The following is a 16,419-nucleotide window of genomic DNA, read 5'->3' as shown; positions in this document are numbered from 1 at the left end:
ACCACAACTAGAATAACCTACTTAAAGGGACAGTCAACACCAGAATTTTTGTTGTTTAATAAGATAGATAATCCCTTTATTTACTATTCCCCAGTTTTGCATAACCAACAGTTATATTAATAAACGTTTTACCTTTGTGATTAACTTGTATCTAAGATTTTCTGACAGCCCCCTGATCACATGACATTTTATTTATCTATTGACTTTCATTTTAACCAATTAGTGCAGTATCTGCCACAAGCCACGGGCGTGATCACAATGTTATCTAATATGGATAACATGAACTAGTTCTTCCCTGTTGTGAAAAGCAAATAAAAAAGCATGTGATAAGAGGTGGCCTTCAAGGACTTAGAAATTATTATATGAGCCTTCCTAGGTTTAGCTTTCAGCTAAGAATACCAAGAGGACAAAGCAGAATTGGTGCTAAAAGTAAATTGAAAATTTGTTTAAAATTACATGCCCTATCTAAATCATGAAAGTATTTTTTAGACTTGACTGTCCCTTTAAGCCCGCTATAGTAACCTTTCTTAAAGCTACCACGATTTTAAGCCAAAGAGAAATTTCTTTAAGTTAAAAGGATGGGATCCGTTACAACACTGCCCTAGCGTATCTAGTGACTCCTTTAATGTACGCTATGAGGCGGCAGAAATATATAACATACTGCACTAGACATCTCCAGGGCAAACACTACCCTTACATGTGCACATGATCTCCATGGTAGCAGAGGATGGTTGATAGTCCTGTACTCGCCCCCATCCATAAAAAAAAAAACCCAGCCGCAGTAAGTTGAAACTCAGCCGAATAATGATATATAAAACGGCAATATGGTTCTGACTGGCCACATACTAGAACGCGAAGCAGTCTAACTTCCACAATTGCTACCTCTGGGGGAGGAGAAAAACTAACAGGGAGAAACTGCCTTACTTTGCTAAAGGCCAAACCTGCTCCATAAACTCACAGGCGCCAGAAATAAAATTGCCATCAAACTACACTGTTGAAAAACCTTTTAATGCCACAGTGCATTAAATAGTACATGAGATCTGTATCCCTTAATAAGTGTCCCCTTGTAGAGAAAGCATCTATACAAAAGTACCGGGCAGAGATAGGAGCGTGATGGAATATAATTATGTCTTCTTTACATCACTAGCCTTTAAATGTTTTATAGCCAAGTGGGGGAGATCTGTACAGTCCCCACACCTCATAAAACCTGGGTCTGTACTACTCGGACTCGTCATAAGGCTATAAAAGCAGCAATCTTTGTCATGGTTGCTTAATCCAAGAAGCTGCTCCGCCGCAAATATCCCAAACTTGCGGATATTATAAATAAATTATAAAATACATACCCCTTCTAAGGGAAGCAGTTCCTACTAGGTCCCTGATAATCCCAGTCCTTCCACTGATACTTCTTGTAGTATGAAATATATAAGAAAGGACTTGCCCTCCAGGGTCTTCTGATGTGTAGCAGTCACAGATGCTCCAGGTCTGTTAGCCTCATCCAACTGCTTTTCTTGTATCTTCAGGTCCCTGTCAGCGGAGTAACCAACCCTGGTTTTCTATATAGGGGTTAGCATAAATTGTTGGGGGGGGGGGGAAGAGGAGGAGTAAGGACTACCTCACCAACCTCCCAACAGCTTAAAGTCACCATTACTCTTACTAAAGAGGATTACATGGACACAGCATTGCCCCAAACCTTGCTTGCAGACAAATTACCCATTAATGGATTAAACTTGATTTTCTTCAGACACCATCTTCGCACACCACCTGTGATGTACACAGGCAAAGAATGACTGGGTGTTAATGGGAAGTGGGAGTGATACTAACAGCTTTGCTGGGGTGTTCTTTGCCGCCTCCTGGTGACCAGGAGTTGAATTCCCACTAGTAATTAAATGGATTCGTGGACTCTCCATGCCATTGGAAAGAAAATGTATTTATAGAATTAGCCAATAGATGGCGCTATGTATAAGGCTTTTAGCTTTCCGCAGTAACTTTTCACTGTAACTGGCAATAAATTGGTATGTCTGGCTTTTTTATGCATAAAAGTGGACAGAAGGGATAGCATGGCGGGCCCTATTGCAGTTATTGCTAACCTTGGTACACCTGTTTTTTTGGAACTAAATTTCCCATGATGCTCTACTGGACTTCAGCCTCATGGAAAATGTAGTTTCAAAACATCTGGGGTGCAAAGGTTAGCCATCACAGCCCTATCTGGTTGTTAAAATGAGTTGCATTTTTTAGGCTCACACCTATTTTCTTGGCAGTTGTAGTAAGGGGGAGTTTGCTTTTATTTGCCAGACTGTAATGAAAACTGGTCTGTTTTCCTATATGCTCTTCTACTTTCCACAGAGAAGATAGTGATGAGGATGAAGAGGAAGAGTTTGGGGATTTTCGTCTTGTGTCTGATGGTGGATCAAACAGTGAAGGAGTAAGTCGTGATTTTTTTTTTAAAAACGAGGGAGTATTTGTAGTCATTGTTTTTATTGGGAAATCTTCAATGCATAACAGGCTATTTTAAAAGACACTTAAAGGGACACTCAAGTCAAAATTAAACTTTCAATAAATGCCTCATATAAATTGAGTAAACCTTTACAGAAGAGTTTACTAATCAAGCAGTTTAACAACCCTTGAAATATCGAGTTCTTGGCTTCTTTAAAATAACGTGTTTCCTTAAGATAGGAATAATCTTATATGGTTAATATAGTTTTAGAGTTGTGTGCTTAGAACTCAATATTTCCTTTTAGTAAGCAGTATGTTGCTCATTTTGACATTTTTATTCATACTAACAGGAACATTAACCACGACTTTCGAATCCCCTTTTTCTGTAAATTTCCCTTGTTAAAGGGATATTAAACCCAATTTTTTTTAAATTTATTTGATAAAGCATGAATGTAAGGTTAATGTAGCCACTAATCGGCGAGTGCTACCCATGGTTTTGTGCCAATAATGTGTTGACTTTTAAACTTGCATACCTACTTTTTCAAATAAAGATGCCAAGAGAACGAAGTAAAATTTATAATAGAAGTACATTAGAAAGTTGCTTAAAATTGCATACACTGTCTGAATCATAAAGGAAAAGAATGGTCTAATACCCCTTTAAATGTCTAATCAGAATTACTGCCCGCTTCATTACATTGGATTTATTAATTTACATATAGGATATTAGGAGTCCTGTTTTTTCCTCCTGCTTCATTTTAATTGGTCTCCTTACACTTATAAAGTAGTAGTCTAGAAGAAGCTAAATGTTGGTATAACTAAACTGTGTAGGAATAGAACTCAGATGCTGACTCCTATCCACTAGTAAATAAACTGTTTGCAAACAAGGGAGAAGTAACTGAAGATGATAATGAAGATGATAATGAAGATAAAGAAGCATCTGATGAAGAAGAGGAAGCCTTCTTGAGGCCAAAAAAGGGGAACCAAAAAAAGCTGTAAGTATTTTATAGAGATATATATCTATATATCTAGATATCTATATAGAGATTCTCTATCCGCGCACACACACACACACACACACACACACACACACACACACACACACACACACACACACACACACACACACACACACGGGCCTGGAAAGGTCACAGTAACTTTTTAATTGCTTTAAATCCATAGTGCATGTTTGGTCTTCAAGAGAGATTGAGATTCTTAATATCTATCTGTGTTTAACATTGCATAATTATAACCTTAGTATTGTCCTTTACTATTGCAGTTTATCCTACATTTCTCCATTGTTATAAATATTGTATTGCAGGAGGCTACAACAATTCATGGAGGATGAAGCTGAGCTTTCTGGTAGTGAAGTAGGAAGTGAGGATGAGTATGAGGGGGATGAAGATGATGAATATGAAGAAGAAGCCATTGATGAAGACCTCCCTTCAGATGAGGAACTACAGGACCAAGTCAACAAAATTCACATGTTAGTGCATTTTTGTATTTATGAACATGGGACATCACCTATATGTTTGAAATGTGATCTGTTTTGTTAATATTTATATCACATAATTTGCTAAGTGTCTCAGTACCAAACTGAGACCCTCTAATTAGAATAGCTTATACAATTACCTGCTGATTTTAGTAAGTTAAGAATAAGAGCATATAACATTTCAATTATAATGTCCCTTTATTATGCATATACAACTTTGTTCTCTCTATGCTCATTTTAGTTTTTGTGACTTGCATGAAATTAGTTTCATATTTTGTCTGCACTGTGTTTTAGGAAGGTTACTATGGATGAAGACCAGAGAAGGCTGCGTTTGTACCAAGAGCGTTACCTAGCTGATGGAGACCTCCACAGTGATGGGCCTGGAAGAATGAGGAAATTTAGGTGGAAGAATCTAGGTATACCCCAAATGAAAAATAAAATTTAATGCTGAAATATTTAAAATGACACAAAAATGTGTGCAATTCCCAAATTTAAGGTATGGGAAGTTGGATATATATATTTTTTTTTTTACATAAATCATGTTTACTAAACGTTAGAACTTTCTGTGTTGGAATCAGGGCCAATGAAGGTGCAGCGCCAGCAGTTAATTTTTCATAGGCCTACCCATGGCATGTGCCTGGTGTGCAAAGTAAATAACATTATAGGGCAGTAGGCACAATGCAGTTGGCTTTCTACTTTAGTTCCATTTGATAAAAGGCTCAAGTTTCTTAAAGGAATAGTCTAGTCAAAATTAAACTTTCACGATTCAGATAGAGCATGCAGTTTTAAGCAACTTTCTAATTTACTCCTATTTCTCCTGTTAAGTGTAGTCAGTCCACGGGTCATCCATTACTTATGGGATTATATCTCCTCCCTAACAGGAAGTGCAAGAGGATCACCCAAGCAGAGCTGCTATATAGCTCCTCCCCTCTACGTCATACCCAGTCATTCTCTTGCACCTAACTAATAGATAGGACGTGTGAGAGGACTGTGGTTGTTAAACTTAGTTTTTATTTCTTCAATCAAAAGTTTGTTATTTTAAACAGCACCGGAGTGTGTTGTTTTTTCTCAGGCAGCATTAGAAGAAGAATCTACCTGAGTTTGTGTATGATCTTAGCGGTCGTAACTAAGATCCATTTGCTGTTCTCGGCCATTCTGAGGAGCGAGGTAACTTCAGAACAGGGGACAGCGGGCAGGGTTCACCTGCAAGGAGGTATGTTGCAGTATATTATTTTCTAAGGAATGGAATTGACTGAGAAAATACTGCTAATACCGATGTAATGTAAGTGCAGCCTTAAATGCAGTAGTAGCGACTGGTATCAAGCTGATATGTATGTATGTTGGCACTGAGGTATTTCTGGGGAATGGCACTTCACTAAGAAAATACTGTATACATATAACTTATAGCCTATTCTGCAGTGAAAGCGATTAGCAGCAGGCTTTTTAATAACATTTCATAATTTTATATTTAAAACGTTTACTGGCATGTTAATCGTTTTTCTCTGAGGTACTTGGTGATAAAACTTTATGGGCATTATTTCTCCTGTTAAGTGTGATCAGTCCACGGGTCATCATTACTTCTGGGATATTGCTCCTCCCCAACAGGAAGTGCAAGAGGATTCACCCAGCAGAGCTGCCATATAGCTCCTCCCCTCTACGTCACCTCAAGTCATTCTCTTGCACCCAACGACTAGATAGGATGTGTGAGAGGACTATGGTGATTATACTTAGTTTTATACCTTCAATCAAAAGTTTGTTATTTTATAATAGCACCGGAGTGTTATTCCTTCTCTGGTAGAATTTGAAGAAGAATCTACCTGAGTTTTTACTATGATTTTAGCCGGCGTAGTTAAGATCATATTGCTGTTTCTCGGCCATCTGAGGAGAGGTAAACTTCAGATCAGGGGACAGCGGGCAGATTAATCTGCAAAGAGGTATGTAGCAGCTTATTATTTTCTGACAATGGAATTGATGAGAAAATTCTGCCATACCGATATAATGTAAACTCAGCCTTAAATGCAGTAGCAGCAACTGGTATCAGGCTGTCATGTATGTATATTTTAGACTTCAGTATTCTGGGGAATGGCACTTCACTGGAATTATACTGTGTGCATAAGACTTTAGCCTAATTTGCAGGGACTAGCAACAGGCTTTTTAATAACACTTAATTTATGTTAAACGTTTTTTGCTGGCATGTAAAATCGTTTCATTTCTGAGGTACTGGGTGAATAAAATATTTTGGGCACTATTTTTTTCCACTTGGCAGTTGTTTTATTTAATTTATGACAGTTTACTGATCTCTCTCACTGTTGTGTGTGAGGGGGAGGGGCCGTTTTTGGCGCTTTTGCTACGCTCCAAAAAATTCAGTCAGAAGCTCACTGTACTTCCTGCATGATCCGGTTCATCTCTACAGAACTCAGGGGTCTTCAAAACTTGTTTTGAGGGAGGTAATCACTCACAGCAGAGTTGTGAGATTGTAGTTGACTGTGATAAAAAACGTTTATTTCTGTAACTTTTTTTTTCTGCTATCAGGGTTAGTTATCCTTTGCTAATGGGAACAAGCCTTTGCTAAAATTGTGTTTTTTTACAAAGATTTGATGCTATAACCTTTCAGTTTATTAACTTTCAACTGTCATAACTCTTTCTGTGCTTCTTATAGGCACAGTACGTTTTCTTATTATAATAAATTACTTGAAAAGTATTTCCAAGTTGCTAGTTTATTTGCTAGTGTGTTAAACATGTCTAATTCAGAGGAAGACATCTGTGCTATATGTGCTAATGCCAAAGTGGAGCCCAATAGAAATTTATGTACTAACTACATTGATGCTACTTTAAATAAGAGTCAATCTGTACAAATTGAACACATTTCACCAAACAACGAGGGGAGAGTTATGCCGACTAACTCGCCTCACGTGTCAGTACCTGCATCTCCCGCTCGGGAGGTGCGTGATATTGTGGCGCCGAGTACATCTGGGCGGCCATTACAAATCACATTACAGGATATGGCTACTGTTATGACTGAAGTTTTGGCTAAATTACCAGAACTAAGAGGTAAGCGTGATCACTCTGGGATGAGAACAGAGTGCGCTGATAATGTTAGGGCCATGTCAGATACTGCGTCACAACTTGCAGAACATGAGGACGGAGAGCTTCATTCTGCGGCTGACGGTTCTGATCCAAATAGATTGGATTCAGATATTTCAAATTTAAGCTGGAAAACCTCCGTGTATTACTAGGGGAGGTGTTAGCGGCTCTGAATGATTGTAACACAGTTGCAATACCAGAGAAAATGTGTAGGTTGGATAAATATTTTGCGGTACCGTCGAGTACTGACGTTTTTCCTATACCTAAGAGACTTACTGAAATTGTTACTAAGGAGTGGGATAGACCCGGTGTGCCGTTCTCACCCCCTCCGATATTTAGAAAGATGTTTCCAATAGACACCACCACACGGGACTTATGGCAAACGGTCCCTAAGGTGGAGGGAGCAGTTTCTACTTTAGCTAAGCGTACCACTATCCCGGTGGAGGATAGCTGTGCCTTTTCAGATCCAATGGATAAAAAGTTAGAGGGTTACCTTAAGAAAATGTTTGTTCAACAAGGTTTTATATTGCAACCCCTTGCATGCATTGCGCCTGTCACGGCTGCAGCAGCATTTTGGTTTGAGTCTCTGGAAGAGACACTTGAATCAGCTCCATTAGATGAGATTACACACAAGCTTAAAGCTCTTAAGTTAGCTAACTCATTTATTTCAGATGCCGTAGTACATTTAACTAAGCTTACGGCTAAGAATTCCGGATTCGCCATTCAGGCGCGCAGAGCACTGTGGCTAAAATCCTGGTCAGCTGACGTTACTTCTAAGTCTAAATTACTTAATATACCTTTCAAAGGGCAGACCTTATTCGGGCCCGGATTGAAAGAAATTATCGCTGACATTACAGGAGGTAAAGGCCATGCCCTGCCTCAAGACAGAGCCAAACCTAAGGCTAGACAATCTAATTTTCGTTCCTTTCGGAATTTCAAAGCAGGAGCAGCATCAACTTCCTCTGCTCCAAAACAAGAAGGATCTGTTGCTCGCTACAGACAAGGCTGGAGACCTAACCAGTCCTGGAACAAGGGCAAGCAGGCCAGGAAACCTGCTGCTGCCCCTAAAACAGCATGAATTGAGGGCCCCCGATCCGGGAACGGATCTAGTGGGGGGCAGACTTTCTCTCTTCGCCCAGGCTTGGGCAAGAGATGTCCAGGATCCCTGGGCGCTAGAGATAATATCTCAGGGATACCTTCTGGACTTGAAATACTCTCACCCAAGAGAGAGATTTCATCTGTCAAGGTTGTCAACAAACCAAATAAAGAAAGAGGCGTTTCTACGCTGCGTACAAGAGCTTTTATTAATGGGAGTAATCCATCCAGTTCCACGGTCGGAACAGGGACAAGGGTTTTACTCAAATCTGTTTGTGGTTCCCAAAAAAGAGGGAACTTTCAGGCCAATCCTGGATTTAAAGATCCTAAACAAATTCCTAAGAGTTCCATCGTTCAAAATGGAGACTATTCGGACAATTTTACCCATGATCCAAAAGGGTCAGTACATGACCACAGTGGATTTAAAAGATGCTTACCTTCACATACCGATCCACAAAGATCATTACCGGTATCTAAGGTTTGCCTTTCTAGACAGGCATTACCAGTTTGTAGCTCTTCCATTCGGATTGGCTACGGCTCCAAGAATCTTCACAAAGGTTCTGGGTGCTCTTCTGGCGGTACTAAGACCGCGAGGAATTTCGGTAGCTCCGTACCTAGACGACATTCTGATACAAGCTTCAAGCTTTCAAACTGCCAAGTCTCATACAGAGTTAGTACTGGCATTTCTAAGGTCGCATGGATGGAAGGTGAACGAAAAGAAGAGTTCTCTCTTTCCACTCACAAGAGTTCCCTTCCTGGGGACTCTTATAGATTCTGTAGAAATGAAAATTTACCTGACAGAAGACAGGTTATCAAAACTTCTAAATGCTTGCCGTGTCCTTCATTCCATTCAACACCCGTCAGTGGCTCAATGCATGGAGGTAATCGGCTTAATGGTAGCGGCAATGGACATAGTACCCTTTGCACGCCTACACCTCAGACCGCTGCAATTGTGCATGCTAAGTCAGTGGAATGGGGATTACTCAGACTTGTCCCCTTCTCTGAATCTGGATCAAGAGACCAGAAATTCTCTTCTATGGTGGCTTTCTCGGCCACATCTGTCCAGGGGGATGCCATTCAGCAGGCCAGACTGGACAATTGTAACAACAGACGCCAGCCTACTAGGTTGGGGCGCCGTCTGGAATTCTCTGAAGGCTCAGGGACAATGGAATCAGGAGGAGAGTCTCCTACCAATAAACATTCTGGAATTGAGAGCAGTTCTCAATGCCCTTCTGGCTTGGCCCCAGTTGACAACTCGGGGGTTCATCAGGTTTCAGTCGGACAACATCACGATTGTAGCCTACATCAACCATCAGGGAGGGACAAGAAGCTCCCTAGCAATGATGGAAGTATCAAAGATAATTCGCTGGGCAGAGTCTCACTCTTGCCACCTGTCAGCAATCCACATCCCGGGAGTGGAGAACTGGGAGGCGGATTTTTTAAGTCGTCAGACTTTTCATCCGGGGGAGTGGGAACTTCATCCGGAGGTCTTTGCCCAAATACTTCGTCATTGGGGCAAACCAGAGATAGATCTCATGGCGTCTCGACAGAACGCCAAGCTTCCTCGTTATGGGTCAAGATCCAGGGATCCGGGAGCGGTCCTGATAGATGCCTTGACAGCACCTTGGACCTTCAGGATGGCTTATGTGTTTCCACCCTTCCCGATGCTTCCTCGATTGATTGCCAGAATCAAACAGGAGAGAGCATCAGTGATTCTAATAGCGCCTGCATGGCCACGCAGGACTTGGTATGCAGATCTGGTGGACATGTCATCCTGTCCACCTTGGTCTCTACCTCTGAAACAGGACCTTCTGATACAGGGTCCTTTCAAACATCAAAATCTAATTTCTCTGAAGCTGACTGCTTGGAAATTGAACGCTTGATTTTATCAAAACGTGGTTTTTCTGAGTCAGTTATTGATACCTTAATACAGGCTATTAAGCCTGTTACCAGAAAGATTTACCATAAAATATGGCGTAAATACCTATATTGGTGCGAATCCAAAGGTTACTCTTGGAGTAAGGTTAGGATTCCTAGGATATTGTCTTTTCTACAAGAAGGTTTAGAAAAGGGTTTATCCGCTAGTTCCTTAAAGGGACAGATCTCAGCTCTGTCCATTCTGTTGCACAAACGTCTGTCAGAAGTTCCAGACGTTCAGGCTTTTTGTCAGGCTTTGGCCAGGATTAAGCCTGTGTTTAAAACTGTTGCTCCGCCATGGAGTTTAAACCTTGTTCTTAACGTTTTACAGGGCGTTCCGTTTGAACCCCTTCATTCCATTGATATAAAGTTGTTATCTTGGAAAGTTCTATTTTTAATGGCTATTTCCTCGGCTCGAAGAGTCTGAGTTATCAGCCTTACATTGTGATCCTCCTTATTTGATTTTTCACTCGGATAAGGTAGTTCTGCGTACTAAACCTGGGTTCTTACCTAAGGTAGTCACTAACAGGAATATCAATCAAGAGATTGTTGTTCCATCCTTGTGTCCAAATCCTTCTTCAAGGTAGGAACGACTTCTGCACAATCTGGATGTAGTTCGTGCCCTAAAATTTTATTTACAGGCAACTAAAGATTTTCGACAAACGTCTTCCCTGTTTGTCGTTTACTCTGGTCAGAGGAGAGGTCAAAAAGCTTCTGCTACCTCTCTCTTTTTGGCTTCGTAGCATAATACGTTTAGCTTATGAGACTGCTGGACAGCAGCCTCCTGAAAGAATTACAGCTCATTCCACTAGAGCTGTGGCTTCCACTTGGGCCTTTAAGAATGAGGCCTCTGTTGAACAGATTTGCAAGGCTGCAACTTGGTCTTCGCTTCATACTTTTTACAAATTTGACACTTTTGCTTCTTCGGAGGCTATTTTTGGGAGAAAGGTTCTTCAGGCAGTGGTTCCTTCTGTATAGAGAGCCTGCCTGTCCCTCCCGTCATCCGTGTACTTTTGCTTTGGTATTGGTATCCCAGAAGTAATGATGACCCGTGGACTGATCACACTTAACAGGAGAAAACATAATTTATGCTTACCTGATAAATTCCTTTCTCCTGTAGTGTGATCAGTCCACGGCCCGCCCTGTTTTTTACGGCAGGTAAATAAATATTTTTTAAATTATACTCCAGTCACCACTACACCCTTTGGCTTCTCCTTTCTCGTTGGTCCTTGGTCGAATGACTGGAGGTGACGTAGAGGGGAGGAGCTATATGGCAGCTCTGCTGGGTGAATCCTCTTGCACTTCCTGTTGGGGAGGAGCAATATCCCAGAAGTAATGACCCGTGGACTGATCACACTACAGGAGAAAGGAATTTATCAGGTAAGCATAAATTATGTTTTTTCCACATGGCTGTCGTTTGTTTATGAATAAAATCAGTTTACTGAGCTTCCCCACTGTTGTATTATGAGTGGGAGGGGCCTATTTTGGCGCTTTATTGCGCATCAAAAATTAAGTCAGTCTTCCTATTTCTTCCTGCATTATCCAGGACGTCTCTACAGAGCCCAGGGATCTCCAAAACTAGTTTTGAGGGAGGTAATCACTCACAGCAGACCTGTGAGATTGTGCTTTGACTGTGATAAAAACGCTTATATTTTAAATTGTTATCCGTTTTTGGGTACTAAGGGGTTAATCATCCATTTGCTGGTGGGTGCAATCCTTTGCTAACTTAATACATTTACTGTGAAAATTTGGTTGCTATAACTAATTTGGTTCATTGTTATTTCAACTGTGACAGTTTTGTGTGCTTTTTAAAGGCACAGTAACGTTTTTTATATTGCTTTATTTGAAAAGTAATTTCCAAGCTTGCTAGTCTAATTGCTAGTTTGTTTAAACATGTCTGACACAGAGGAATCTCTTTGTGCAATATGTTCAAAGGCCAATGTGGAGCCCAATAGAAATTTGTGTACTAATTGCATTGATGCTACTTTAAATAAAAGCCAATCTGTACATGTAAAGAAAATTTCACCAGACAACGAGGGGGAAGTTATGCCGACTAACTCTCCTCACGTGTCAGTACCTGCATCTCCCGCTCAGGAGGTGCGTGATATTGTGGCGCCAAGTACATCAGGGCGGCCCTTACAAATCACTTTGCAAGACATGACTAATGTTATGACTGAAGTTTTATCTAAATTGCCAGAACTTAGAGGTAAACGCGACCACTCTGGGGTGAGAACAGAGTGCGCTGATAATAATAGGGCCATGTCTGATACTGCGTCACAATTTGCAGAACATGAGGACGGAGAGCTTCATTCTGTGGGTGACGGATCTGATCCAAATAAACTGGATTCAGACATTTCAAATTTTAAATTTAAGCTTGTGAACCTCCGTGTGTTACTAGGGGAGGTATTAGCGGCTCTGAATGATTGTAACACGGTTGCAATTCCAGAGAAAATATGTAGGCTGGATAAATATTTTGCGGTACAGACGTGTACTGACGTTTTTCCTTTACCTAAAAGGCTTACAGAAATTAACAAGGAGTGGGATAGACCCGGTGTGCCTTTTTCACCCCCTCCTATATTTAGGAAAATGTTTCCAATAGACGCCACCACACGGGACTTATGGCAGACGGTCCCTAAGGTGGAGGGAGCAGTTTCTACTCTGGCTAAGCGCACCACTATCCCGGTGGAGGATAGCTGTGCTTTTTCAGATCCAATGGATAAAAGGTTAGAGGGTTACCTTAAGAAAATGTTTGTTCAACAAGGTTTTATATTACAACCCCTTGCATGCGTATTGCGCCTGTCACTGCTGCGGCGGCATTCTGGTTTGAGTCTCTGGAAGAGACCATTAGCTCAGCTCCGTTGGATGAGATTATAGACAAGCTTAGAGTCCTTAAGCTAGCTAATTCATTTATTTCTGATGCCGTAGTACACTTAACTAAACTTACGGCTAAGAACTCCGGATTCGCCATTCAAGCGCGCAGAGCGCTGTGGCTTAAATCCTGGTCAGCCGATGTGACTTCTAAATCTAAATTGCTTCACATACCTTTCAAAGGGCAGACATTATTCGGGCCCGGTTTGAAAGAAATTATCGCTGACATTACTGGAGGTAAGGGCCATGCCCTGCCTCAAGACAGAGCCAAACCAAGGGCTAGACAGTCTAATTTTCGTGCCTTTCGTAACTTCAAGGCAGGAGCAGCATCAACTTCCTCCGCTCCAAAACAGGAAGGAACTGTTGCTCGCTACAGACAGGGCTGGAAACCTAACCAGACCTGGAACAAGGGCAAGCAGGCCAGAAAACCTGCTGCTGCCCCTAAGACAGCATGAAGTGAGGGCCCCCGATCCGGAAACGGATCTAGTGGGGGGCAGACTTTCTCTCTTCGCCCAGGCTTGGGCAAGAGATGTCCAGGATCCCTGGGCGTTAGAGATCATATCTCAGGGATATCTTCTGGACTTCAAAGCTTCTCCTCCAAAAGGGAGATTTCATCTTTCAAGGTTATCAGCAAACCAGATAAAGAAAGAGGCTTTTCTACGCTGTGTACAAGACATTTTACTAATGGGAGTGATCCACCCGGTTCCGCGGTCGGAACACGGACAAGGGTTTTACTCAAATCTGTTTGTGGTTCCCAAGAAAGAGGGAACCTTCAGACCAATCTTGGACTTAAAGATCCTAAACAAATTCCTAAGAGTTCCATCGTTCAAAATGGAAACTATTCGGACAATCTTACCTATGATCCAAAAGGGTCAGTACATGACCACAGTGGATTTAAAGGATGCCTACCTTCACATACCGATTCACAAAGATCATTACCGGTACCTAAGGTTTGCCTTCCTAAACAGGCATTACCAGTTTGTAGCTCTTCCCTTCGGGTTAGCTACTGCTCCAAGAATCTTTACAAAGGTTCTGGGTTCTCTTCTGGCGGTACTAAGACCGCGAGGAATATCGGTAGCTCCGTACCTAGACGACATTCTGATACAAGCGTCAAGTTTCCAAGCTGCCAAGTCTCATACAGAGTTAGTGCTGGCATTTCTAAGGTCACATGGGTGGAAGGTGAATGAAGAAAAGAGTTCTCTATTGCCACTCACAAGAGTTCCCTTCTTAGGGACTCTTATAGATTCTGTAGAAATGAAAATTTACCTGACAGAGGACAGGTTAACAAAACTCCTAAATGCTTGCCGTGTCCTTCATTCCATTCCACACCCGTCAGTGGCTCAATGCATGGAGGTAATCGGCTTAATGGTAGCGGCAATGGACATAGTACCCTTTGCACGCCTGCATCTCAGACCACTGCAATTATGCATGCTAAGTCAGTGGAATGGGGATTACTCAGATTTGTCCCCTATGCTGAATCTGGATCAAGAGACCAGAAATTCTCTTCTATGGTGGCTCTCTCGGCCACATCTGTCCAAGGGGATGCCCTTCAGCAGACCAGATTGGACGATTGTAACAGACGCCAGCCTGCTAGGTTGGGGCGCTGTCTGGAATTCCCTGAAGACTCAGGGATCATGGACTCAGGAGGAGAGTCTCCTTCCAATAAACATTCTGGAATTAAGAGCAGTTTTCAATGCCCTTCTGGCTTGGCCTCAGTTGGCAACTCTGAGGTTCATCAGGTTTCAGTCGGACAACATCACGACTGTGGCTTACATCAACCATCAGGGAGGGACAAGGAGTTCCCTAGCGATGATGGAAGTCTCAAAGATAATTCACTGGGCAGAGTCTCACTCTTGCCACCTATCAGCGATCCACATCCCAGGCGTGGAGAACTGGGAGGCGGATTTCCTAAGTCGCCAGACTTTTCATCCGGGGGAGTGGGAACTTCATCCGGAGGTCTTTGCCCAAATACTTCGGCGTTGGGGCAAACCAGATCTGGATCTCATGGCGTCTCGCCAGAACGCCAAGCTTCCTTGTTACGGATACAGGTCCAGGGACCCGGGAGCGGTTCTGATAGATGCTCTGACAGCACCTTGGGTCTTCAACATGGCTTATGTGTTTCCACCCTTCCCGATGCTTCCTCGATTGATTGCCAAGATCAAACAGGAGAGAGCATCGGTGATTCTAATAGCGCCTGCGTGGCCACGCAGGACCTGGTATGCAGATCTAGTGGACATGTCAGCCTGTCCACCTTGGTCTCTGCCTCTGAGACAGGACCTTCTGATTCAGGGTCCTTTCAAACATCAAAATCTAATTTCTCTGAGGCTGACTGCATGGAGATTGAACGCTTGATTTTATCAAAGCGTGGATTTTCGGAGTCAGTGATTGATACCTTAATACAGGCTAGGAAACCTGTTACCAGGAAAATTTACCATAAAATATGGCGTAAATACTTGCATTGGTGCGAATCCAAGAGTTACTCATGGAGTAAGGTTAGGATTCCTAGGATATTGTCTTTTCTACAAGAAGGTTTAGAAAAGGGTCTATCTGCTAGTTCTTTAAAGGGACAGATCTCAGCTCTGTCCATCCTTTTACACAAACGTCTGTCAGAAGTTCCAGACGTTCAGGCTTTTTGTCAGGCTTTGGCCAGGATTAAGCCTGTGTTTAAGACTGTTGCTCCGCCGTGGAGCTTAAACTTAGTTCTTAACGTTTTACAGGGTGTTCCGTTTGAACCCCTTCATTCCATTGATATCAAGCTGTTATCTTGGAAAGTTCTGTTTTTAATGGCTATTTCCTCGGCTCGAAGAGTCTGAGTTATCGGCCTTACATTGTGATTCTCCTTATCTGATTTTTCATTCAGACAAGGTAGTTCTGCGTACTAAACCTGGGTTCTTACCTAAGGTAGTCACTAACAGGAATATCAATCAAGAGATTGTTGTTCCATCATTGTGCCCTAACCCTTCTTCAAAGAAGGAACGACTTCTGCACAATCTGGACGTCGTCCGTGCCCTGAAATTTTATTTACAGGCAACTAAAGATTTTCGCCAAACTTCTTCCCTGTTTGTCGTTTATTCTGGACAGAGGAGAGGTCAAAAAGCTTCTGCTACCTCTCTCTCTTTCTGGCTTCGTAGCATAATACGTTTAGCCTATGAGACTGCTGGACAGCAGCCTCCTGAAAGAATTACAGCTCATTCTACTAGAGCTGTGGCTTCCACTTGGGCCTTTAAGAATGAGGCCTCTGTTGAACAGATTTGCAAGGCTGCAACTTGGTCTTCACTTCACACTTTTTCCAAATTTTACAAATTTGACACTTTTGCTTCTTCGGAGGCTGTTTTTGGGAGAAAGGTTCTTCAGGCAGTGGTTCCTTCCGTGTAAAGATCCTGCCTGTCCCTCCCGTCATCCGTGTACTTTAGCTTTGGTATTGGTATCCCATAAGTAATGGATGACCCGTGGACTGACTACACTTAACAGGAGAAAACAAAATTTATGCTTACCTGATAAATTCCTTTCTCCTGTAGTGTAGTCAGTCCACG

At 42.1% G+C, this 16,419-nt stretch overlaps 1 protein-coding gene across 1 annotated transcript in view; it reads left to right on the top strand.

Annotated features, from left to right (window-relative positions):
• Window positions 1–16,419, top strand: part of CLSPN (claspin) — a 144,302-nt gene that overhangs the window by 98,180 nt on the left and 29,703 nt on the right. Inside the window, exons 17-20 of the mRNA XM_053707004.1 lie at window positions 2,344–2,422; window positions 3,319–3,425; window positions 3,752–3,916; window positions 4,217–4,338. Of these exons, the coding sequence (XP_053562979.1) occupies window positions 2,344–2,422; window positions 3,319–3,425; window positions 3,752–3,916; window positions 4,217–4,338 (473 nt within the window). The remainder of the gene's footprint in view (window positions 1–2,343; window positions 2,423–3,318; window positions 3,426–3,751; window positions 3,917–4,216; window positions 4,339–16,419) is intronic.

Source organism: Bombina bombina, chromosome 3 (genome assembly GCF_027579735.1).
Source record: "Bombina bombina isolate aBomBom1 chromosome 3, aBomBom1.pri, whole genome shotgun sequence".
NCBI classification, from domain to species: Eukaryota; Metazoa; Chordata; class Amphibia; order Anura; family Bombinatoridae; genus Bombina; species Bombina bombina.
This window is presented reverse-complemented; position numbering and strand designations above follow the sequence as displayed.